The 25,244-nt window shown below is 44.3% G+C and overlaps 2 protein-coding genes across 2 annotated transcripts; one reads left to right on the forward strand and one right to left on the reverse strand.

Annotated features, from left to right (window-relative positions):
• Positions 1 to 1,504: 1,504 nt before the first annotated feature.
• zdhhc14 (zinc finger DHHC-type palmitoyltransferase 14) lies at positions 1,505 to 14,833 on the reverse strand. The gene is made up of 9 exons (XM_036130545.1): positions 14,565 to 14,833; positions 12,997 to 13,157; positions 10,405 to 10,548; positions 10,086 to 10,223; positions 7,168 to 7,216; positions 6,443 to 6,545; positions 6,208 to 6,317; positions 2,685 to 2,787; positions 1,505 to 2,568 (listed from the first exon to the last, which is right to left on the reverse strand). Exons 1-9 carry the CDS (start codon positions 14,831 to 14,833, stop codon positions 2,125 to 2,127), a joined length of 1,521 nt encoding a protein of 506 aa, XP_035986438.1. The 3' UTR covers positions 1,505 to 2,124.
• Positions 14,815 to 22,846, forward strand: tmem242 (transmembrane protein 242). The gene is made up of 5 exons (XM_036130546.1): positions 14,815 to 14,938; positions 16,406 to 16,515; positions 19,164 to 19,264; positions 21,128 to 21,265; positions 22,201 to 22,846. Exons 1-5 carry the CDS (start codon positions 14,832 to 14,834, stop codon positions 22,312 to 22,314), a joined length of 570 nt encoding a protein of 189 aa, XP_035986439.1. The 5' UTR covers positions 14,815 to 14,831; the 3' UTR covers positions 22,315 to 22,846.
• The last annotated feature ends 2,398 nt before the right edge of the window (positions 22,847 to 25,244 follow it).

Here is a 25,244-nt window from a genome sequence, read left to right on the forward strand (position 1 = left end):
ATGAATAACCTCAGCGTTTTTAAGAAAAGTATGTACAATTTCAACAATACTTTTACTCAGTTAAACATTTACTTATGCATTATGCATAAGAACTGATCACAGTGATTGTACAATGTTGAAAAACATTTATTCACATTTTTTGGAACTTAAAAACACCGTCCTGCATGACAAAATACATCAAACAGATAAAAATTAAGAAATGATTTGAATTTTTCCACACCTGCTTAATCTGATAATTAAAACACAGCGCCCCTCGTGGACAATATAGGAACTGCATATTTTCAATTAAACGAATTACATGTTTTTTTCAATAATTGTTTTATCATTCTCTTCCATTTATCTTGTCCACTTGTGAAAGTCAAATCTGATGAGCTCTTTGTGGCATCTTATTGCCACATTGCCAGACAGGACACTGGAAGAAAAAAAAAAAAAAAATTATTATTATTTTTTTAATAATGATAATGCATTTAGCCACAGGGCCGGACTAAATTGTTCGGCGGGCCGGATCCGGCCCGCGGGCCGTATGTTTGACACCCCTGGTCTACAGTCTGACATTTTGGGCCCAATTCTTGTTTGCAGAACACCTAAAGCTCGTACAGGTTACTAGCCTCGTGAGACCATCCTGATCTCGCGAGCTTTCAAGGTTTCACTCGCAGATCAGTCTGGCTACCCTCCGTTAAAAAGAAAATTTGGAGCCGTTCACCAAACGAACGTCCAATCAGCGTTGGCTTTGAGGCGGGTTGAGGTGTGACGCAACGGGAAGCGCGTCAGTTCAGTCTAAACAACATGGCGGCTTCAGCCGATGAAACTAGCGTTAGCGTGGCTATCGAGCAAGTTTTATCCGAATTACAGAGTATTTCTCTGCTGAGCTAACGAGCCTTTACCTGCAGCAGCAAGAGTAGCTTGGCTTGTGGTTGTGTTTTCGTCGTCATATGCTTCCTTGATCTGATTGGTTTATTTGGCCCGTCTATCACCAACATAGGCCAATCAGCTAACCAGTATTTTCGCCCCTTCCCAAAATTACTTCAACGGAAGGTTTTCCAGATGGATATGCGGAGCAAATCCATCTGGCGGGGTCAGGTTAACAGGTTGGGTGTTGAGCTTCTGAAGACATCAAGCTTCAATTGTTGCAAAGGATTGGATGTAGATCTGGACTTTGACTAGGCCATTCCACAAAATGAAGGGTCGTTATCCAGCTGTGAGGAGAACCTAAAACCCAGGACTCAAGTCCTCTGCAGCCTCTAGGTCACAGGTGTCAAACTCAAGGCCCGCGGGCCAAATCCGGCCCGTCAAGGTAAATTATCCGGCCCCCGAGAGCCCAAAAAAAAGGCATATATCCTTTTAAAGTGTATAAAGTGGCTAAAACTGTGCCTCCTGTAAGTGCAACTCACCCCAATATCAACTTTTTTTGCAGATAAACTGTATAAACTGGGCCTAAGGGTGCTACTTTTATGTTACTGTGCATTTTTTATACTACTGTGTGAACTGTAATGAAATTATGAAATGAAAAGTATCGTCTCTACACATGCAAGCGGCCCTTTTAATGACTTCATGATGCCAAAGTGGCCCCATATAGATATTAGTTTGACACGCTTGCTCTAGGTTTTCCTCCGTTAGCTCAGTCTGTTTCCCATCAGCTTCCCCCCCCCACACCATGATGCTGCCACCACCGTGTTTAATGGCGTTTTTCAGGCGGCCTAATCCTCACGGTGGTCATGGTAGTTATGGTGTGAATTTCACTCGACTGGAGCGCCTTCCTCCGCAGCTCATCTGCTGGTAAAGACTAAAAAACAGGAGTATTTTTAAGAAATCTTCCACTTCCCCAGTGACGCTTTACTTTGTGTCGGTCAGTCGTGTAAAATAAACTGAAGTGTGAACGTGTGAAATAGTTCAATGGGTGTAAAAACTTTGGCAAGGCGCTGCTAAAACAGTCATAACGCTGTAATAAATAAAGACCAATGTTTCAGCATCAAACCTAAACTCTGAAAAGGTGGAATTAGAAACTCAAAACATTCAGTAAAATAAAATGATAAAAGTTTTTTTTTTTTTATGATTTTAAAGGCTAAGATTCGGCAGATTTCTACAAAACGTCTGGTTCTTTGTTACATTCCTGAAGTCTCCGCCTCAGACGGAGCTGAGCTTCACCAGCCCTCTCACCGAGTCTTCGTGCAGCGCGTCCTGAGTGATGGGGTCGTACGGGACGGGCGGCGGGGGTAAGGGCGGCGGCGGGTGCTGCAGGTGCATGTGGGCGGGGCATGGCAGGGCGCCCTGCGGCGTGCTGCACGGCGTCTCCTCGGGGCTGGCGAAGCGGTGGGGGTGATGCAGGTGATGCAGGTGCAGGTGGTGGCTGCAGCGGGAGTCCACGGCGGCGGCGTCCCTGGGCGTCAGGACGTCTCCGGTGCAGGACGGCAGGGACGGCTGCGCGGGGGCCAGGTAGGCGCAGGGACCCCCCAGCGTGGCGGTCTTGGCGGGCAGAGGGGCCAGAACGACGGGGTCGCTGTGGAGCAGCGGCGTGGCGGCGGCCTGCAGGACGAACTTGGTGCTCTGGATGCACTGATCCTGGTCGCACTGAGGGGACAGGGGGAGGGGGGACAGACAGAGGGGACAGAGGGGGGGACAGGGGGGGGACGGTTAGAGGGGGCGGAGCGTCCTCAGCGTCCTCAGCGGAGGGACGGAGCACCTACCATGTGAGCGTGGAGCTGCGTGGAGGCGTAGCTGCTGCTGCCGTTGGACTGGGAGACGGTGTGAGGCGTGTCGGCCCGGATCCGTCCTCTTCTGTCGATGAGACTGGAACAGAGAGACCAGAGGTTCTGATGCTGAAGCATTCATCCATCCATCCATTATTCATCCATCCATTATTCATCCATCCATCCATTATTTATTCATCCATTCATCCATCCATTCATTATTCATCCATCCATTATTCATCCATTCATCCATCCATCCATTCATTCATCCATCATTCATCCATTCATCCATCCATTATTCATCCATCCATCCATTCATCCATCCACCCATTATACATCCATCCATCATCCATCCATCCATTCATCCATTATTCATCCATCCATTATTCAGCCATCCATCCATCATTCATTCATTCATCCATCCATTATTCATCCATCCATCCATTATTCATCCATCCATCATTCATCCATCCATCATCCATTCATCCATCATCCATCCATCCTTCATCCATCATTCATCTATCATCCATCATCCATCCATCCTTCATCCATCATTCATCTATCATCCATCATCCATCCATCCTTCATCCATCATTCATCCATCATCCATCCATCCATCCATCCATCCATCCATCCATCCCTCCATCAGGTCTCTGATTCTTTGGACTACACTCCATCAAGAACCCTCGTTCTTAAACAGCTGATGGAACATGGAGGAGGTTCTAGTCTAGAAAACTCGTCCATCTCTACAACATGGAGTAAATCCCAGCATTCCCAAACTTCATGGTGCAGAAAACAAAGCGTAGACGTGGTAGAAAACTGATCGATCAGATGCTTCTGACTAAATGACCAGGAGAACGTCACAGACTGATAGATGAATTCAGCTTGGTCACAGACGGAGAGATGACGATTAACAGGAGGAGGTTAGGAGGGAGAAGACCCAAGGAGAAGAACAGGAAGCTTGGAGAACATGCAAAGATCCACACGGTGAATCTTCAGCTTCTACCGACAGTAATAGAACAATTAGGACAAAGATGGAGTTTAATTACTCCAGGAGGGTCTCCGCTGAAAACTGTCGTCATTAAATAAGGAAGAACACCGTCTGCGGAGGAGGAGACGGAGGAGCAAACCTTTCTGGTTTTAGTCCTAATCTGTAGTTCTGTACTGTCCTTATTCTAGCCTTTAATCTTATCTTTAAGTGTTGATGTAATTTACAACCTGGCTGTAGTCCTGCCATGATTTCATTATCAGCTTTAGTCATGATAATGACTAAAGCTGATAATGAAAGCCTGACTTTAACACTAGCTTCAGGGCTGAGTCACGATGAAAGTCTTTACTTTCATGTTAGTCCAAGTTGTAGTCCTGGTTTAGGACCAAAGTCTAGTCCGGATTTCAGAACTTTAGTCCTGATAAAGGAGATGATTTTACATCTGTTTGGTCCTAATTTATCTCCAGCGTTAGCCAGAGTCTTAGCATCTGTTTCAGCATCCAAGTCTCCATTGAGTTACGAACTTTAGTCTCCGTTATATTACTGGATTTAGTACTAAGTTTAGTCCTAACTTAGGTTACATCTTTGGTTCTGTTTACTTCCTGTTCTTGCCCCAGTTTTAGGACAAAGTCTAGTTTTGAATTGAAAACTAACTTTAGTCCTGATTTATTAAATGATTTTAGTCCCAGTTCTAATCCTGGTTTTAGTACCAGATTATAAATCACATTTTAGTCCCAATTCTTGTCCTGATTTAAAAACTAACCTTTGGCCACAGCTTTAGTTCTGGACCTTAAATCAGACATAATTAAGTTCTGGTTCTAATCCTGATTTCAGTACCAAAACTATTCCCGATTTAGATCCTTATTTTTTTATTTTGTTTAGTCTTGATTTTAGTCTCAGGTCTAGTGCTGATTTTAAATCTTTACTCCAGACTTAGGTCGTATGTTTTGGTTTTGGTTAGCCATGATCGTACTTTAACCAAGACTAACTGGAGCTGGGACTAACTTTAGTCCTGGTATATGTAAGGACTTTAGTTCTGTTAAAGTATGATTTTAGTTTTGAACAACGTAGTCATTTCTGGTCCTGCTCTTTGGTCATGACTGTCTTAGTTTAGTCCTGGCTTTTACCCCGAGGTCCATCCCTGATGTCGGTACCAACATTAGTCCTGGGTCAGTCACTTAATCTTAATGGCATTAACTTGGCCTCTGGTAATAAAGTAAAAAATCTTGGTGTTATTTTTGACCAAGACATGTCATTTAAATCCCATATTAAACAGGTTTCCAGAGTTTCCTTTTTTCACCTCAGGAATATCACCAAAATTAGGAACATTCTGTCCAGGAGTGATGCTGAAAAACTGGTCCATGCATTTGTTACTTCAAGGCTGGACTATTGTAATTCTTTACTATCAGGAAGTCCACAAAATGCAGTTCAAAGCCTTCAGCTGATCCAAAATGCTGCAGCAAGAGTTCTGATGAAAATCAACAAGAGGGATCATATTTCTCCTATTTTAGCTTCTCTTCATTGGCTTCCTGTTAAATCAAGAATAGAATTTAAAATTCTTCTTCTAACGTATAAAGCCCTTAATAATCAAGCTCCATCATATATCAGAGCTCTGATTACCCCGTATGTTCCTAACAGAGCACTTCGCTCTCAGACTGCAGGTCTGCTGGTGGTTCCTAGAGTCTCTAAAAGTAGAATGGGAGGCAGATCCTTTAGCTATCAGGCTCCTCTCCTGTGGAACCAACTCCCAGTTTTGGTCCGTGAGGCAGACACCCCGTCTACTTTTAAGACTAATCTTAAAACTTTCCTTTGTGACAAAGCTTGTAGTTAGAGTGGCTCATGTTACCCTGAGCTACCTCTATAGTTATGCTGCTATAGGCTTAGGCTGCTGGAGGACATCAGGGCCTATTTCTCTCTCTCTGCTGAGTTCTCCTACTGCTCTCCAGTCTGAAATGCTTGTTGTTATTTCAGCTTTTAACTTTTTGTTCTCTGTCATTTTTTCTCTTCATAGAAGGTACACCTGGTCTGGCGTTCTGTTAGCTGTGACATCATCAGGGGAGGCAGATCATCCACTATTACCATCTAACATAGAAAGTACTCCTGGGTCAATGTGAGCTTCTGAGCTTTCTGTGTCTCTGCTCTGTCTTCTCTAAGCCCCAGTGGGTGGAGGCAGATGAGCGTTCACACTGAGCCTGGTGTGAACGCACTGAGCCTGGTTAGTTCTGCTGGAGGTTCTCCTCCCTGTTAAAGGGGAGTTTTCCTCTCCACTGTCGCTTCATGCATGCTCAGTATGAGGGATTGCTGCAAAGCCATCAACAATGCAGACGACTGTCCACTGTGGCTCTACGCTCTTTCAGGAGGAGTGAATGCTGCTTGGAGAGACTTGATGCAACCTGCTGGGTTTCCTTAGAGAGGAAACTTTCTCACCAACCTGGAGGATGTGATGGAGTCTGACTTTAGAAAGAGCCTTGAGATGACATGTTTCATGAATTGGCTCTATATTAAAAAATTGAATTGAATTTAGCTGCTGACCTTGGAGGCAGAGGTCCACACAGAGCCGAGCAGCAGTTGGTGAGGACACTTCCATAACTGTAGGGGTTGTAGTTGTCCTTCCCCTCCTTCTTGGACCAGGTTCCTTTGATCTAGACGGAAACATCAGAATCAAGATCACAACAGACTGAAAACAGAACCGATCCAGACTGGGAGAACCAGCAGGGTTTCTGCGTCGGCGGGTCTGGATCCCAACGCTGGGAGCCGGTATACTCACGTCCTCGTTGGTGGTCTGGTTGGAGCTGATCAGGTAGGTATGGAAGCCCGACAGGCCCACGATGGACCAGACGGAGAAGAAACACACCACCACCTCCAGAATGGTGCAGAGCAGAGTCAAGGATGGACTCGGTTTTTTTAGATTAAAAAATGGGCCAAACTGCAATATTCTGATCTGCAGTGAAGAGTGAGATGATCTCTTTCTCCACGTCAGGTCGGATATGGCAGGAAACGGCGTGTTGGTGTCTCTGTCAGGGTGGGACAGACTCACTTTGACCTTGGCAGTGCATCACAGGACATATTGAGCAGTAGATGGAGACAGCATCAGGATTGATTTATCAGAAACACACACATTACAGGGGGGGTTGGGCTGTGTGGGAGCTAATTAATGCCCGTGGTGGATTTACTGTGTCAGATGTGACTCCATGTTGGACAGGTCGGGTGTTTCCAGCTTTTCCAGTGCAGTTTGTTTCTGATTTCAGTCCTGATTCGTCCCTCTTTCAGCCAGACTGACTTTAATTCAGCACTAAGGGCTAAACTCTTCTGTCAAGTCTTTATTCTAAATCATGTAATATTGGGTTTTATGCATAAATCTGTGGCTCTGGTACGACCCGCTGTGCAGAATAATCGGCGTCTGGAGAAGCGATTTATTCTGGTTCAGAACTCTGGAACCCAGCAGAACCTCAGGAGAACCTGGAAATGAACCGTTGGACCTCTGAAGGATATCTAGCAGGACTGTCTTTGAGAGTCGTCAGGAACCCGGTCCGCTTCGATCCTGGAGAACCCGAGAGAAGAAGAGAAGTTCACAACCGAGGAACCCATCCATCCATCCATCCATCCATCCATTCATCCATCAACCATCCATCCATCTACCCATCCATCCATCCATCCATCTGTCCATCCATCCGTCCATCCATCCATCCATCCATCTGTCCATCCATCCATCCATCCATCTGTCCATCATCCATCCATCATCCATCCATCCCTCCATCATCCATCCATCCATCTATCCATCCATACACCCATCATCCATCTATCCATCCATCCATCCATCCGTTCATCCATCCATCTACCCATCCATCCCTCCATCCATCCATCTATACATCCATCTGTCCATCATCCATCCATCCATCCCTCCATCATCCATCCACCCATCTATCCATCCATACGCCCATCATCCATCCATCCATCCATCCCTCCATCATCCATCCATCCTTCCACCCATCCATCCATCTGTCCATCCATCCATACGCCCATCATCCATCCATCCATCCATCAATCCATCCATCCCTCCATCATCCATCCATCCATCCCTCCATCCATCCATCCATCCATCCATCCATCCATCAATCCATCCATCCCTCCATCATCCATCCATCCCTCCATCCATCCATCCCTCCATCCATCAACCATCCATCCATCAACCATCCATCCATCCATCCCTCCATCATCCATCCCTCCATCATCCATCCATCCATACACCCATCATCCATCCATCCATCCATCCGTCCATCTGTCCATCCATCCTCCATCCATCTATCCATCTATCCATCATCCATCTGTCCATCCATCCATGCGCCCATCCATCCATCCGTTCATCCATCCATCCATCCATCCATCCATATGCCCATCCATCCATCCTTCCATCCATCAACCATCCATCCCTCCATCATCCATCCATCCATCCGTCCATCTGTCCATCCATCCATCCATCCATCCATCCATCATCCATCCATCTATCCATCATCCATCCATCTGTCCATCCATCCATATGCCCATCCATCCATCCATCATCCATCCGCCCATCCATCCTTTATTTATCCATCCATTATTCATCCATCCATCCATCCATCCATCCATCCATCCATCCATCCATCATCCATCCCTCCATCCATCCATCATCCATCCCTCCATCATCCATCCATCCATCCATCCATCATCCATCTCTCCATCATCCATCCATCCATCCCTCCATCAGGATTCGGTGGAGGAGCAGCAGCTCCAAACTTGTTAATGATGGAGGTCACTCCCTATAATCTAAAGTAGATTAAAGTAGATTATATTCATCCATCATCTCCCTTTTACGTTCAGGATGAACATCTCAGTGGAATAATCTAAACTGGATCTCCATGGTGCCATCATTCAAAAACTAGACACCAAACCTGTCCTCCAGAAATACGCCACGGATGTCACAAAAAAAAATAAAACAGCCGAATCTATAAAAATGCCCCAAATCTATCAGAACTTGACAGACAGAAAACAGGATCTCAGCTGCAACAGGATAAATGTCACAGAGCTGTCGGATAAAAAAATAAAAGGTGTGAAGTTTGCTGTAAAAAAGTAGATAAGGCCCAAAAACACGATAAATTACAGACACATTTACAAGTTTTTAACCTTTTAAATGAGATTGTTTGTGGTGAACACATCGGTCTGAGTCTCGTTAATCTGGGTGTTCTGAACACACACAAAGACTCAGAAAAGAGACGGAGGAGAAGTGAAGGCGTCAGACGCTGGCAGGGAATTTCACGCAGATCAAAGTCACCACTCTCTGCTAGATCTTTTTATAGCAGCGCTGCTAAAAACAGAAAACAAGGAGCGCTCAGAAGAAAACACGAGTTTATCTGAGACAGTCTGCTGGTTGTTAAGCCGCCTCACAGCTCTGGGTTTGGAGCTTCAGGGCAAATAAACAACTTTAATGGCCTGAACAGATGGAATGGAAGAAAATCCACAAAACCCGACGGTTAGCTGGGTTAGCCCTGCTGCAAAGCAAACTATCAGAAATTTCTTAGAAGCATCAGTATTTTGACACCAAGAATTAAACACTCTATAAATGCAAAAAAAAAAAAAAAAAAAAAAAAACAGCAGGAAACACAACAAAGAATAATGAAAAACTGAGACAAATCATCCTAAAAGGGGGCGTCTGTCTCTTTATATTGGCTTTCAGGAAGTTCATGGAGTTCCTCAGGGTTTAATGTCCGGTACCATCGTGTTTTCAGTGTAAATACGTACTACCTCAGTTTTCTGGAGTAACATTTATGACTTCAGAAATATAACAGATCCGGGAAGTTCTCCTGGGCCATTTTCCAGCTTTGGATAGACGCAATAATTACAGAAAAGACGAGGGTGGTAAGAAAAATCAGGGATTATAACGACGACACATGAAATGCTAGTTTGTCTCTATTTTTAGGTACTTTTATGCAAAGCTGCAGCTTTCTGTTTGCAAATAGCAACAGACTTAAGCGTTAGCATCTCTGTGGGCCGGTTCAACAACAGTTCATCATGTTTCATGCTAAAAAAAAGCTGAGAAATTGAAGCACAGTTAAAAGGGGCCGTCATTTGGTGTTTCAGCAGGATAACGATCCAAACATGGGGTCATAAACACAGAAATGGTTCAGCAGATACAAAAATCAACCGCCTGAGCCCGCAGACCTAAATCTGACAGAAACAGGAAGAGAAGAGAGGATCATGTAGGACCCAGGAGTCTGGATCATATCCAGAGACGGTGTAAAGAAAAATGGCTGCTGCTCTAAACTTTCTTTAAGTTTAGTCACTTCAGAAGACCAGAAAGCTTTCAGCAAGCAGACAGAACCGTGGGTTTCAAGGTTCAAGCGGTGCGAGGAGGCGGCAGAGGCAGAGTTACTCACTGTGGACGACGTGCGTGACGACGAAGGCGAAGATGAAGATGGTGAGGAAGGAGAGGGAGAGGATGAAGAGGTAGAAGAAGCGGTAGTTCCTCCGTCCGACGCAGTTCCCCACCCAGGGACAGTGATGGTCGAAACGCTCTGCAGGAATATAAAAAAAACAAAAACATATTTAATCGTAAAGAGCCTGATTTCCACTGACATATTTCACCAAAATATACATTTACGTCTGAAAATGAGAGAAAACGGGAACGAATGAAATGTTTTTTCCGTTGCATGTAGACGACGTTGGGAAAAAGCGTGACGCCAAACTCACACTGACCGACACAGTTGTCACAGAGGCTGCAGTGAGACGCTCGGGGCGGCCGGAAGATTTTGCAGGTGAAGCAGTACTTCAGCTTGACCGTCTGGCCGTTGATGAGGACCTCTCTGGTGCGAGGCGGAGGCTTCGAGCATCCCGTCGAGTCTGAAAAAATAAATAAATAAAATAAAACGCACAACAGGCAACGGATTGGTGAAGAGTTCACAGCTGCTGGTGTTAGACGCTAAAGATCAGACCAGACGGTCAGGGGCCCAAAAATCATCATCTGTCCTGGTCCGGATGGGGCGGCTGTTGATAAAATACTGATGGATTAATGGGTGTCTGGTTTCTCGAGGCCTGAAATACACGAGGCTAAAGAGTCCAACAAATCACAAGTCAAGGGACACAGACCTGACGAGTGAGAGGCCAAAGACTTGAGGACCAGGGAGTAAGGGACCTGAGGTGTCAGGGGCCTGAAACAAAGGGAAGTGTAGAGGCTAAAGTTTTAGAGACCCCAGACAGTCATTGACGTTAATGTCAGGGGCCGAGGAATCAAGGACCTAAAGGACCAGAGGCGGAAACTTCATGGGGTAGAATACTCTGAAAATGTAAAAAAGGGGCTAAAGAGGCAGGGGCCACAAGACGGACTAAAGGTCCATTCATACCCTACGTTTGGCCTACACGTCCGTTTTTCTGTCCGTACGTTCTATCCGTTGACTCCTTCATACCTCCGTCCGTTGAGGTGCGCAATAACCAATATTTCCTCTAGGTGGCAGTGCTGGGCGCCAATAATTCGTCATTGATCAAACATGGCGACGGTCCAAGACGTGATTTTGTTGTATTTGCTCAGTAAGTAAACTTTTTAATTGTCCCTGTGCCCCGGCCACGACACATCATATGTGTGGGTAGTTGCAGACAAGCTCCGCAAGTCGTTCCTCGAATCCCGCCATTGTTTATAGCCCAGAATTCTAACCTTCGTGATTTTGTTGACATTTTGTACTACAAACTCAATAGCGCCCCCACATTTTCCGGTAGTATTGCTCCGAAATCGACGGTTAGAACGTATGAAACACTCCACACGTATCCGTCTTTTACGTGAGGTATGAATGAGCCTTAAAAGGTGTTAGGCGCTAAAGAGACAGGGATCAGACCAGAGGGTCAGGGGCCCAAAATCACCATCTGTCCTGGTCCGGATGGGGCGGCTGTTGATAAAATACTAATGGATAGATGGGTGTCTGGTTTCTTGAGGCCTAAAGTGTCAGGGGCCTGAAATACACGAGGCTAAAGAGTCCAACAAATTACAAGTCAAGGGCCACAAGGGACACAGACCTGACGAGTGAGAGGCCAAAGACTTGAAGACCAGGGAGTAAGGGACCTGAGATGTCAGGGGCCTGAAACAAAAGGAAGTGTAGAGGCTAAGGTTTTAGAGACCAGAGAGTCAATGACGTTAATGTCAGGGGCCGAGGAATCAAGGACCTAAAGGACCTAAAGGACCTAAAGGACCAGAGGCTGAAACTTCATGGGGCAGAAAAACTCTGTTTCAAGGGCATGAAATGTAAAAAGGGGCTAAAGAGGCAGGGCCACAAGACGGACTAAAGGTCCATTCATACCCTACGTTTGGCCTACACGTCCGTATTTCTGTCCGTACGTTCTATCCGTTGACTCCTTCATACCTCCGTCCGTTGAGGTGCGCAATAACCAATATTTCCTCTAGGTGGCAGTGCTGGGCACCAATAATTCATCATTGATCAAACATGGCGACGGTCCAAGACGTGATTTTGTTGTATTTGCTCCGTAAGTAAACTTTTTAATTGTCCCTGTGCCCCCGGACACGACACATCATATATGTGTGGGTAGTTGCGGACATGCTCCGCAAGTCATTCCTCGAATCCCGCCATTGTTTAAAGCCCAGAATTCTAACCTTCTTTGTGATTTTGTTGACATTTTGTACTACAAACTCAATAGCGCCCCCACCTTTTCCGGTAGTATTGCTCCGAAATCGACGGTTGGAACGTATGAAACACTCCACACGTATCCGTATCCATCTTTTACGTGAGGTATGAATGGGCCTTATAAGGTGTTAGGCGCTAAAGAGACAGGGATCAGACCAGAGGGTCAGGGGCCCAAAATCACCATCTGTCCTGGTCCGGATGGGGCGGCTGTTGATAAAATACTAATGGATAGATGGATGGATGTAATGATCTTCTGCGGTTCTACAGAATTCATGCAGAACTTCAGATTCCCTCTCGTTAAAAATCTGGATTTCGTTTGTCTGACATTTAGGACAACTAAATCTCGGAGTATCAGAGAGAAAAAAAACCCTGAAGCTGTCTGTTTCCTCCGCCTCCAACCAACTCTGAGCTCTGACAGCGTTAACGTCGGCCATGTCTGCGGGTTCCGCCCGGTGCCGACTGACAGCTGACGTCTCTCAGCATCCGCGCGGAAACATCAAGAAGTACGATGACAGGCTTCCAGAAATAGACCTGGGAGCTTAGACGGTGACGTTCGGTGTCTGTGGAAACGTTTCCTAGATCGAGGAGGAAAGTTCTACACGCCTCACTCAGGACTTTTGTACAAAACCCACAAATTTTTGTGAAATATCTCCATGGTTACCGATCTGCCTCTCCAGGTCTGCGGCCTCGTCCGGCGTCGCTCTGGGCAGAACGCCGGGGTCGCTGAAGCTCGCCCTGAGCAGCATCCCCATCACGAAGACGAAGAGGACGGCGCCGACGGCCGGGATCGCCGGACTCAGGTGGGACGCCAAGTAGGGACAGCTGAGGACACAGAGAGACAGGCTGAGGGTCTCGACCAATCAGAGGGCTCCGCACGTTACGGTGTTATAAGTAGATAAAGAGTTGGGGTCCAACGAGGCAGGAGCACAAAATATAAGAGGACAGAAAGTTACTGGGCCATAAATTAGGGACCGGAAGAGTTGAAGACAAACGACTGAGGGGACTCAAGTCTTCACAGACTAAAGAGTTTGGGGCCAAACAGTCTACAGTGTTATAATAATATAATATAATAATAAATTAGTAGCACAGTCAGGTGCCTGGTTTCTCGAAGTTTCAGGGGCCTGAAATACACGAGGCTTAAGAGTCAAACAAATCACAAGTCAAGGGCCACAGACCTGACGAGTGAGAGGCCAAAGACTTGAGAACCAGGGAGTATCATCAATCAAGGACCTAAAGGGCCAGAGGCTGAAACTTCTTGGGGTGGAAAAACTCTGTTTCAAGGGGCATGAAATGTAAAAAAAGGGCTAAAGAGGCAGGGGCCACAGAGTCAGACTAAAAGGTGTTAGACGCTAAAGAGACAGGGATCAGTCCAGAGGGTCAGGGGCCCAAAATGTGCTAATTAGCAACAAGTCAGGTTCTCAAATCAGTCATTATCAACTTAGACTTAGACTTAGACAACTTTATGTGTCATTCTGTATGCACAGAGTGCGTACAGAATGAAATTTTGTTGCATACAGCTTGAAAATTACAGTAAATTACAGTATATTACAGTATAAGGTGCAGCAGTGATTTAAAAGTAAACAATTGAAATGTAAACAATACAGGAGAAAGTGTGCGATCACAGTGTTAAGGTGAGTATTTTTAAAACCATTTGTATGTACAGAAATGATTGTGCAAAGGGCATTTGTGACAACAATTCTGGGGCCAAAATTGTTCATTACCAACAAGTCCGGGAGCCCAAAATGGTAATTACTAAAAAAGTTAGATGCCCAAACTGTTGAATATCAGTAATTCAGAGACCCAAACTGTTCATTATATAAAAGAGATAAGAAGCAAAGTGTCAGGGCCAGAGGAAAATAATAAAGGGATCAAAGGTATTAGGGTCCATTTGGTCCGGGATCAGCAGTTTAAACGGCAGGAACCAGTAGAGCCAATGAGTAGAAGCCAATCAATCAATGGGGGCCAAATCAGAGGCTGAAGAGTCACAAGCTTAGTGTGGAAAAGTGTAATAAAAAAGTATTTTTGTTTCATGAAGGAGGCCGAGGCTCCTGCTGATCACCTGTTCTGTAACACACCTGAGTTTGTGTGAAACGAACAGGGTCCAACTGAAGCTTCTTCAGGGAAACAAAATCCCAACATTTTAAATGATGTCAGGATTATAATCCTCTCTCTGATCAAATCAAAGCTGGACGCCGGCTCTAAAACACAAACCAGACCCGCGAGACTCACTCGAAGGCGAAGAAGAGGCCGCAGGTGAGGAGGATCAGGACCAGGGTCAGGTAGAACACCCCGGCCTGCCGCGCCATCATGATCCGCCCGTCGCAGTAGAACCGGTTCCTCCCCGGGAACACCTGCCACTTCCTGCGGGGGTTCCGGCTGCGGTGTCCGGGGCAGAGGGGCGGCTGCGCGCCGGTGGAGGAGGAGCAGCCGCTGCCGCGCGTGCAGATCTGGTCGTACCGGCCCGGTCCGTCCGGAGCCGCGCGCTGGATCTGAGACATGAGTCCTGGCACGCGGGGTTGGAGAGAGGACGATCAAAGGTGCGCGCGCGGACCTGCGTCCAACCGGAATCCTCGCGCCCGCATTTCCATCACGAAGCGACAAGGTTTGGTTATTGTTTTATTTAATATTATTATTATTATTCTGTAAACAAACGCACGCGCTGGAGTCCCCAGTCTGGTACCAGATCCGCGTTCTCCCGAACCAGACTCTCTCTCTCTCTATATATATAAAGTGGTTCCGGTTCTGGACGGGAGTGGGTGTGATCCAGGTCTGTGCGCAGGAGCGGCACCGGGTGTTCAGCTGCTCCGTGTCTGTGAAAAGGAGGAGAGGGATGAGGAGGAGAAGTATCCCGATCCTCCGCAGAGCCGCTGGAGCCTGCAGAGATCCTCTATTTCTAGCAGGACACATCACTACGCAGAAAAAACAAACAAAAACAAAATCAGACACATGAACAGATGACGCAGAAATCCCTTCTAAAAGATGGGACAACGGAAAAGCAGCATTAGTTTAGAGTTTTGTTAAAAAAAAACTGGCATTTTGAAATGTATTTATAACTTTCTTAATCGTTGAATAAAGATTTACTTCCATCACAGCAAACAATTATAACAAACTATTGTTATAATTGCTTATTTCACATCATTTATCAGAGTTGTATTCATGGTTGGAGCCCTCCAGGCTTCATGGTGGCAGTTTTTCTTTTATTTCAAAGGTCAGAACTGATTAAAATAGACAGTTTATTTTCTGTTTGAGTTCTCACCTTGGTAAACATTTTTTGAAAGAAAACATTCAAGATTTTCTATTAGAGCATCTTCTTAGTCGACTTTTAAAGTAGCTTTTATCATATTATGAGTAGGAAATTGTTATAAATTTTATTTTATCTGCTTTCGATAAGTCCTATTTGATTTTTATAAATCTAAAAATCGATGGATGGATGGATCTATCTAGCTATACATATATATATGTGTGTGTGTGTGTGTGTGTGAGAGAGAGAGAGAGAGATACATATAATGTTTCTCAATGTTTTTTTTCATTCATGCAAATATCTATTTTCTTTCACAGCATAATGTAATCATCCACTGTTTCACTTAATTTTTTAACTTGAGCATTTCCTGCTTACCTGAGTGTGCCTAATTATCTATTAAATAAATGCACATTATTTTTGTTTCCTTCTAAACATTCTTTCTCTTCTGCTGCGTCTCTTTAAATGTAGTTTCGTTCATATTCATAAATCGTGTAAATCTGGTGTGATTCTATTTGTTTTTGCCACCGTGACGTCCCCCATAATAAATGTATTTCTACCCTGGCCTACTGAATATAGTGTCGTAGTGAGAGCTCTTACTTTCAGTGTTCGGTTTAGTCTGCATTCCTTAATCAACAAGGACTAATAAACGATCTTTGATTCGGGATTCCGTCTCTTTCTCTTCTGGCTAAATTGCTGAGGTTTATTTTAAAGTTAAAACGTAACAAAAAGTAAAATAATCCCATATTGTAGTCTATAACACATGATTCGGGTTCCTTTTTCTGACTCGAGGGGATTCTTTTCGTTCCTTTTCGGTGTTTCTGCCCGGAAGTTTTACGGAGACGCACCGTAGCAGCATGACGGCCGCTGGTGTTGACGGAGACTCTGGTGCCAGTAAAGCCGGAGTTAGTGACGAAGAGGACAGACTACAGGTGTTAAAAGGTGAGCAGGACCGACGAGCTGCTGTTTGATTGGACGTTAAAACAAAGGTGAGCCGCTGCCGCCGAACTCTATGCAAAAACCGGCCGATTTAAGCTCCACCTGGCCTTTCCTGCAGCTGCAGGGGTCACGGTGCTCTCACCTGTCCATGGAGGACTTGATCCAACTGCTCCGGACGGTTCTGCTGATAGTTTCCTCACCGGAACCCAAAACTGGTTCTTCACGGTCTCCTACAATGTCAGGACGGAAAGACAGAAGCAATGGCTCCAGATAAGCTGCTGCCCATCAACCTGAAGGGTTTAGAGTTCATAAAAGACTGAATGATTGTCAAGCAAGGCGGGGGAAGTGTGATGATCAGAGTGCGAAATACGGGGGGGTCCGGGGGGGCTAGACCCCCCCGATTAACCCATGAGACCCCCTGAAAGCCTCAAAAGCAAAATTTAAAGGGGGTCTTAAATTGTGTCAAAAAAAATTTAAAATGAAATATTTTTTGTCACTAATGGTCACTAAAATTTTTTTAAGCTCAACATGTCCAGTATTTAAAATTCAAAACATTTATTCACAAATATCAGAATTAGAATCAGACATACTTTAATGATCCCAGGGGGAAATATGTTCTGTTTTTTGCCAAGTGGAACCAGCCAATCCTATGCGCGGATGCAAATTAGCCATGTGCGCGCCAAACAGAAGAAAGACATAACGTTGACAACAATTAATACTAAAAATGTTTAAATTTTAGTGTTAGGAACTGATCTTATCTGTTGTGCCTGTGCACTTTATCTGTTTCACTGTTGGTGAATGAGAAAGTCCTCTCGAGTCCTTGTGTGTCTGGTGAATGTGAAGAATTGACATTAAAGCTAACTTTGACTTTGACATTGTAATGTTATAGGCCTACTGCATATTGAGAAAATTTACATCAGTATTGCGCAACAATCGGGAGATGGGGACCCCCCCCCAAATATTGACAGGTATTACGCACACTGGTGATGATTATTATTTTTTTTTATTTGAATAACACCAATTCATGACAAATATCATCTCAAGGTTCTTTCCAAAGTCAGCCTCCATCAGATCCTCCAGGTTGGTGAGAAAGTTTCCTCTCTAAGGAAACCCAGCAGGTTGCATCAAGTCTCTCCAAGCAGCATTCACTCCTCCTGAAAGAGCGTAGAGCCACAGTGGACAGTCGTCTGCATTGTTGATGGCTTTGCAGCAATCCCTCATACTGAGCATGCATGAAGCGACAGTGGAGAGGAAAACTCCCCTTTAACAGGGAGGAGAACCTCCAGCAGAACCAGAACCAGGCTCAGTGTGAACGCTCATCTGCCTCCACCCACTGGGGCTTAGAGAAGACAGAGCAGAGACACAGAAAGCTCAGAAGCTCACATTGACCCAGGAGTACTTTCTATGTTAGAGAAGACAGAGCAGAGACACAGAAAGCACAGAAGCTCACATTGACCCAGGAGTACTTTCTATGTTAGAGAAGATAGAGCAGAGACACAGAAAGAGAGACATAAACTTGTTAATGAGTGCATGGTGTGGGTGGAAAAGATTAAAAGGGAAAGTGCTAGGACAAGCAGGTATCTATGACCTACATGTTTCTTTTAAAGGTTGATTTGCATGGGTTTAATGATCGTTTTAGTTTTATGAACTGTTACTATTTATTATGTTACTATTTTATTATTATTTTTCTAAAAGATTTCTTTTAGCAGTGATCGAATATGTGGTGCAGTGCAGCTGATCCTTGTATCAGATGGCAAATTTCTCTCAAGGGAGACTAATAAAGATACTTTGAGTTGAACTAATGATTCTAATAAGTCAAGTATGAGATCCTATGTCGTACCAAGGGTGGCACATTTGGAAAGGTTGAAGGGAAAAAACGTCTTTTTTTACTAAAAATAAATACATAAAAGCACATCTTTGGTTGGTAAAGTAACGTCTGGAACCACAACCTTTGGACAGATGAGACCAACGCAGGAAGTCTGACTCTGCAGCAGCGTGTTCACTGCAAAAACTGATCTAAAAATAAATAAAATGTTCTTAAAATTAGTGTTTTTGTCCTAGATTTGAGCAGGTAAATAATATCATCTGCCAATGAAATTAGTATTTTGACCCCTAAAATAAGATAATTAGACATCCTGCACTTGAAATAAGATGATGAAGGTGAGTTGTTCCTATTTTAAGGGCAAAAATCTTATTCTATTGGCAGATCATCTTATTTACCTGCTCAAATCAAGGACAGATTCACTCATTTTAAGAAAATATTACTAATTTTTAGTTCTGTTTTTGCTTTGTTTGGAGGACACCAAAGCCCTCATGTCAGCAGCAAAGCACGGTAGAGGCGGTATGGTGATGCGGGTTTCTTTTGCACCCGGCTGTCATTTATTGAACCATGATCTCTGTGTATCAAAGCGTTCTGGAGTCAAAGTCTCGGCCGTCAACAGAACAAACGGCGTGATGCTGTGATGGCCTAGTCAAAGTTCAGGTCTCAGCCTGATTGAAGTGACGCGGCTGGACTGAAAACTGTAACCGATTCTCTGCAGACCCTCCTCTGTGGTTCCGTCTGTTTGTTTTCTCATCATGAGATTAAATATCTGTAGAACCCGGTAAAAAAAAAAAAAAAATCTCCAGCTCGGCTGACTTCCTGTCTGCAGGCGCGGCGTTCCTGACCACGGTGGCGACGGCGGGGATGGTCGCAGGGTTCGGCTCCACGTTGGCGCTGGCCAAGAAGAAGAGCCCGGGGTGGTTCAGTAAGGTAAGGTCCGACAGGTGAGCGGGGGAATTGCTTCAGTCACAGTTCTCCTGGGAGGAGAATGGGAACATGGTGGGAATTAAAGGGCCTAATTGGGACAGAACCAGAATAAACACAGCCTCATGCTCAGAGCGTTCCTGGTAACTTAGTTTGAAAAGTGAACGCCGCGTTTGTGACCCGATGACGTCCGCCGCCCCTCCTGACTCAGTTCTGAGAAGACGGCGGCGGGTCGGAGTCGTCGGTGTCCGAGGCGAACAATCCGGCGGCTGTTCCTCGCTCCTATTTCCGTCACAGAGCGGCCTTTGTTGTCTGACGGGAGATCTGATTTGGGCTGGAGGCCCCTGCCGCTCCGCTCACGCTCCAGTTTTAGCAGAACATCGAGCTCAGGGACCCGAGGGTTAGGGTCCAAAACAACACGCGCAGAAAACGTAGGAGGCTAACACCAAAGCGCCAAAGTATAAGCGATCAAGAAGTCAGGGGCCGAAATTTAAAGGCAGGGTTCCACTGGGATGCCAGTTTCCTCCCGGTATGGATTACTTTCTCCTGCTGCAGTTATCCCCCCTCAAGTTCACCCTTTAAAGCACGTGTCAAACTCGAGGCCCGCGGGCTGAATCCGGCCCGTCAAGACAATTTCAATTTAGAGACATAAATCCTTATAAAGTGGCTAAAACTGAGTGATAAAAACTGCTCCTGAGACCGTCAAAAGTTAGCGGAGCCGTGTGGAGCGCGCCGATTACAAGTCGGTGGAACTGGGCCTTAAGATGCCGAATATTCAGGGGCCTTAATATCAAAGGCTCAAGTATTAGAGATGCAGGAGACAGGTAACCTGATGGATGTCGCTCCGCCTAGCTCCACTCATCCATCTGGGACCTCTCCATAGGAATTGCCTTTACTGAAGGCTGGGCCTTATCAAAAATCCTTGCATATGATTGGATAAGCCACTTGTCTGTCATCTTTATCGACGTGCTATTTCAACCACTCACACCGAAGCTAACCCGTGACGCTGATGATAGCGACGCAGGAAAAAAAGAAACTTTCTTATTTTTTATGTGTTTGTGGCTCTAGAGGCGTTTTATTGACAGTGAGCTGACAGGAAGAGGGAGGAAGACAGGCAGCAAAGCGCCGCGGGTCGGAGTCGATCCCGGGCCGACCGCGTTGAGGACTAATAGGCCTCCTAATATGGTTCATGCTAACCGACAAGATGTCCGCCGTGGACGCGCCCCGGAAAACAAAACTTGCCAAATCCGGTTGGGAGAAGGGCGAAAACATGGTTTCCACCAACGAAAGCCTTCAGAGGCGTTCTCTGATGTTCTTTTAATGAAACAATATTAGGTAGATTGGACAACACGGAAGAAATAGCAGCATCAATGTTAGCGCTTGCTTCCTCAACAAGCCGCCATTGCTGTCTAAACAGTCTCACGTCACGGTCGCGTCTCCGCTACGTCACATCTATGAAACTCCAGCCCTGCGTCCTGATTGGCTGGACAATAATATGGGTCCAAGAAATCACTTTCTATGGGAGAGGTCCCAGATGGATGTGAGTGGAGCTAGGCGGTGCGAAATACATCTGGCGAGAGTCAGGTTAGGAGACAGGGGCCTAAATACAAGAAGCCAAATTATAAAGGAACAAAGAGTCAGGGGTCCAAAGTGTGAGGGACCAGCTAGCTGAGATGTGGCCGTTTTAAACAGGTATCACCTGAGCAGAGAGATGATTGGATGAGACCTGAGTTCTGCCCATATTTGGTCATATAGCTTCCTGTGAAGCGTTGTCGGCGCGTATTTCCGTAACCATCGCCATCGGAGGAAGAGCGTTCCTGATCTAGACATGAACCCAACCGGCTGCTGGAGAATCTGTTTCCTCTGCAGGGCGTGGCAGCGACGGCGGCGGCCCCTGAGACCGGGGCCTCCCTGGCCCTCAGGGCCCTGGGCTGGGGCTCCCTGTACGCCTGGTGTGGAGTGGGTCTGCTCAGCGTCTCCGTGTGGAAAGCTCTCGGCGTTCACAGCGTACGTTTACATTTGTTCTTCTATCCTAGTAGGGCTGAACGATTTTGGAAAATAATCTAATTGCGATTTTTTTTTTCTTAATATTGCGATTTAATGCGATTTTTTTTTTTCAGTTTAATTTATCATGTGTTTTAAAATATATACAAACAACAAATCAATTTGTTTCCTCGCCATGTGGATTAGTTGCTAAAAGACCCGCAGCATCTAAACCTGGAGCAGAAATGATTGATTTCTGCCTACAATATATTTCAACCAAAATTGCAATTTTGACTTTTCTCTGCATTAACCACAAGCAACAAAAATGGCCTCTAAATAATTATGTTTGTAAACAAGGATTATTTTAAATTTGAACTTTTAATGTTTCTATTGATCAGAATATTATTCAAGAGAACAGCTTTTAGTTTAATTGTACATCAATCCTTGTTGAACATAAAGTGCAACCAACAAGCAAGTCAATGTATTAAACTGATTGACCTGTACTTAATGCTTTGTATGATTATATAAACTCTAAAACAAGTAATAAAATTAGATTATCTCACTGCTGCAACTGTCTTCCCTTCCATGTGGAGGCAAACCCACTTTAAACATTTTACCAACACCTAATGGACGCGTCTAATTCACTAATTGTTACATAGCCAAAAATTGCAGACTCTGCGATTTGGATTTGGAAATTGCGTTTTTTTAAATCACGATTATATTGAAAATGCGATTCATTGTTCAGCCCTATATCCTAGACTTAAATTCGGAGAAGTTGGAAATGTTTCCATAAGCCTTATTTAATAATTTAAATTTCAAGTTCAAACTAATCTGTAAAAACAAAGAACAATTGTTAGCTTGGCTAAAAACACTTACAAATATTTAAAAAAACAATGATACACGAATAGTTTGGTGGATTTCCATAAATATCAACGTTCCTCTTTCTGTGTCTCCCTCAGCTGGCAGAGTTCAGGCAGAAGATGCAGTCCATCTTCCCGGCCATCCCCAAGAGCCCGGAGGCCGCGGCCGGATCAGAACCGCTGGACTGGGACGCCGTGTTCAGGTCCAAGTGATCGGAATCAGCCAGAGACTGAAAAGCCGTGCAGTTCCAGAACTGTTCTCAGTTCTGGTCGGGTTTCAGGACGGACGAGGCTTCGTTTCTCCGTCTGTGGAGTTTACGGCTGAAAAAAATGGACAATTCTGACGTTAAAGTGACGCTGGAACAAGAACCATCACCAATATTTAAATATTTTGAAACTTTAATATAAAAAAAGTTCATTATGGAGCTTTTTTTCCTTCCTTTTGAGGATCTAAGAGCAGGAATCTTCATTTTTACTCTTGTTATTCAGCTCTTCCACAAAACTGTGTTACTCAAGAAGTCTGGATGTTTCCAGATGAGCTTCACGGTTTCTGCAGTGGAAAAAAACTCCAGATTAATTAATGATTAATTCCCGCAGCACCACTCCAACGGCCACGTCTTTGTTGCAAGATGCAACAGAGAAGAGTTTTGGAGCAACAAGCAGTAAAACAAGGAGTCCTGCTCTTAAAATGTATATAAATGTATTTAAGTTTTTGAAAAGAAAGCAAATGTTTCTGTAACATAAACTTGTTTCAGCAGCTCTGATCAAACACGAGAGGAAAAATGTCCTGAGAAGGCCACCATACAGCAGACCCAGACCATTTTGAGTTACGGCGGTTCTGGAAACAGTTTTTTTCCAGCCTTTCGCTGAAAGACATGAATTAATAAATATTTCTTTGAGTCGGTTTGTTTTCATGTGGTAAAAAGCAGAAAAACCTGAAACTGTTCAGTTACCTGCTCACATCAGCTGTAGGTGAGTTTTTACTTTTCACGCCATCTTTAATCTGTGAAATTCTTTTATACAAATATGAGATCTGAGAGATTTGAAATGTTCTGGTTCTTATGAAACAAACAAGCTGCATTTACAGGGTTAATGTTTGCAAACAGGCCCGCAGTCGGAGGCTAAACTGTGTTTCTTAGGCCTTTGGTTGCATAATTTTAATCAACATTATGGGGTTTTCTCCTAGGAAAACAATTAGTGTAATGAACATTCCCAGCCACACGGGGGCGCCAAAGAACCATTTATTTTTTTACCTTTAGGTCCAGACTTCTTGGTTCTTTCCTCGTAAATCTGATCTGTGAGTTTTTGTTGTTTCTGCTCCTGTAAACCAGAATCAAGGCAAAAATAAAGGAAAACCTGCAGGTGCCACACGAATGAGAGAATGATCAATCATCTCATTACGTTTTCAAGCTTTAATATGACGCTTATGCTGCCCAGTTAAAACCGTAAACCTTCCTGCAGATGCTTCAGGTTCTTCAGATGATCACACACGTTATCCTTCACATCTGGATCTGATATCTTAAGACTTTCCTTTTGCTCTCATGAAGTCCTGCTGATGTGGATCCATGTTTGGACTCACCGTGACGCTGATGAATAAAAAATCCTTCGTCGTCTTCTGCTGAATTAATTGATTCTTTTTTAAATAAACCAATTTCCTATGACAAAATTCTCATCTAAAAAAAAAAAGTCACCCCTCAGCATGATGCTACCACCACCGTGTTTCACAGGGAGCTTGGTGAAGGTCAAATATTTAACGTGTTTTTAAACAGTAATTCATGCTGGCCAACATGAACATTACCGCCCAAAGCCACAGGAGGGCGCTCTAAGCTTGTGAAAACTACATGCTGCTCCTGTAACACTTAAAATTAATTGTGTAACGGGCTGTTACGCTGAAATAGGTTGGTGAGAACCTTGGCAGTGACTTACTAATTGGAGTTGGTGGCTTGTTGTGCTAATTTCCTCCATTCATCCTCCCTGGTCTGTTCCAGGTTATTCAGCCGGTTATGGATGCAGCTGTAATTTAATAAACTGCAATACTAGATTAAATGTCACTTTTTAGTCTTGGATTTTGTGAAATAAATTTATAAATAAATGCAGTTTATGTTTTTTTTTTACTCTTTAAGACACATTGTTTTGACCGATTCACATGAAAACCAGAAGAAAAAAAATCATAAACGTTCACACGCTGCCATGAATTATCCTTAATTACATCCCGAGGAGGTAAGGATAAAACACATTAAGTTTTACACTTAATGTATGCATACATTTTACGCTCTTTTGGGAGTTTTTTTAAAATATGCAAATTTTCCAAGAGGGATTTCATCAATGGTTTCATTGTTTAACGTGACAGAAATCTGCCATTTTAACAGAGCTTGTAGGTTTTTTATTCCTGCTCTAAGCGCTAAAGAGAAACCGAGAACTAAGACTTAAAAACAGATTATTTTCCAAAGCTGTGAGGCTCTAGCGCCCCCTGCTGGAAACCAACAAACCATCAATCCGGTTCATATGTGTTACACTTTACCAACCTGCCAAGTTAGACCATGTGACAAACATGAGGCCTGCGGGCCGAAACCAGCCCGTCAAGGCAATTTATCTGGCCCTCAAGAGCCAAAAAAGGCATTTCATGTGATAAAGTAGAGGCATAAATCCTTTTAAAGTGTATAAAGTGGCTAAAACTGTTGCTCCTGTACCGAATGTTGATTGTTTTTTCTAACAGTGTAGTAACAGCATCCTGCCACTAGATGTCAGTTTTCCCACAACACTTTAAAACAACCCAGAAATGGCCATAAAGTGATGCAGCATTATGAGTTTAAAGTGTAAAATATCAACTTTTTTGCAGATAAACTGAATAAACTGGTCCAAAGGTGCTACTTTTTATACTGTGCATTATTTTACATTTTTATTTGAACTGGAATGAAATTATGAAATCAAATGTATCATCTGTAGAGGTGCAAGCAGCCCTTTTAATGACTTCATGACGCCAAAGTGGCCCCATGTAGAAATGATTTACACCGTCTCTGACTTGCAAATGTGTATCTGCCCACTTCCACCTTTCAGGAATGATCTGCTTAGACATTTATGCAAATTAAACGTCTCTGCAGCTAAATTTATTGGACAGTATCAGAGACTATCTGACCTTATGG

Source organism: Fundulus heteroclitus, unplaced genomic scaffold, assembly GCF_011125445.2.
Source record: "Fundulus heteroclitus isolate FHET01 unplaced genomic scaffold, MU-UCD_Fhet_4.1 scaffold_36, whole genome shotgun sequence".
Classification (NCBI taxonomy): Eukaryota; Metazoa; Chordata; class Actinopteri; order Cyprinodontiformes; family Fundulidae; genus Fundulus; species Fundulus heteroclitus.

Bases quoted from the DNA above. Each gene is read 5' to 3' on its own strand.
- tmem242 (XM_036130546.1), top strand. From the start codon at position 14,832: ATGAGTCCTGGCACGCGGGGTTGGAGAGAGGACGATCAAAGGTGCGCG. The intron at 14,939-16,405 runs TTTGGTTATTGT...TCTGCCCGGAAG, and splicing joins TCCATCACGAAGCGACAAGG to TTTTACGGAGACGCACCGTA. The intron at 19,265-21,127 runs GTAAGGTCCGAC...TTTCCTCTGCAG, and splicing joins GCCCGGGGTGGTTCAGTAAG to GGCGTGGCAGCGACGGCGGC.
- zdhhc14 (XM_036130545.1), bottom strand. From the start codon at position 14,833: ATGTCTCAGATCCAGCGCGCGGCTCCGGACGGACCGGGCCGGTACGAC. The intron at 10,549-12,996 runs GTAACCATGGAG...TTATTTTTTCAG, and splicing joins AGACCTGGAGAGGCAGATCG to ACTCGACGGGATGCTCGAAG. The intron at 2,788-6,207 runs GTCAGCAGCTAA...TCTCTGTTCCAG, and splicing joins TGTGGACCTCTGCCTCCAAG to TCTCATCGACAGAAGAGGAC.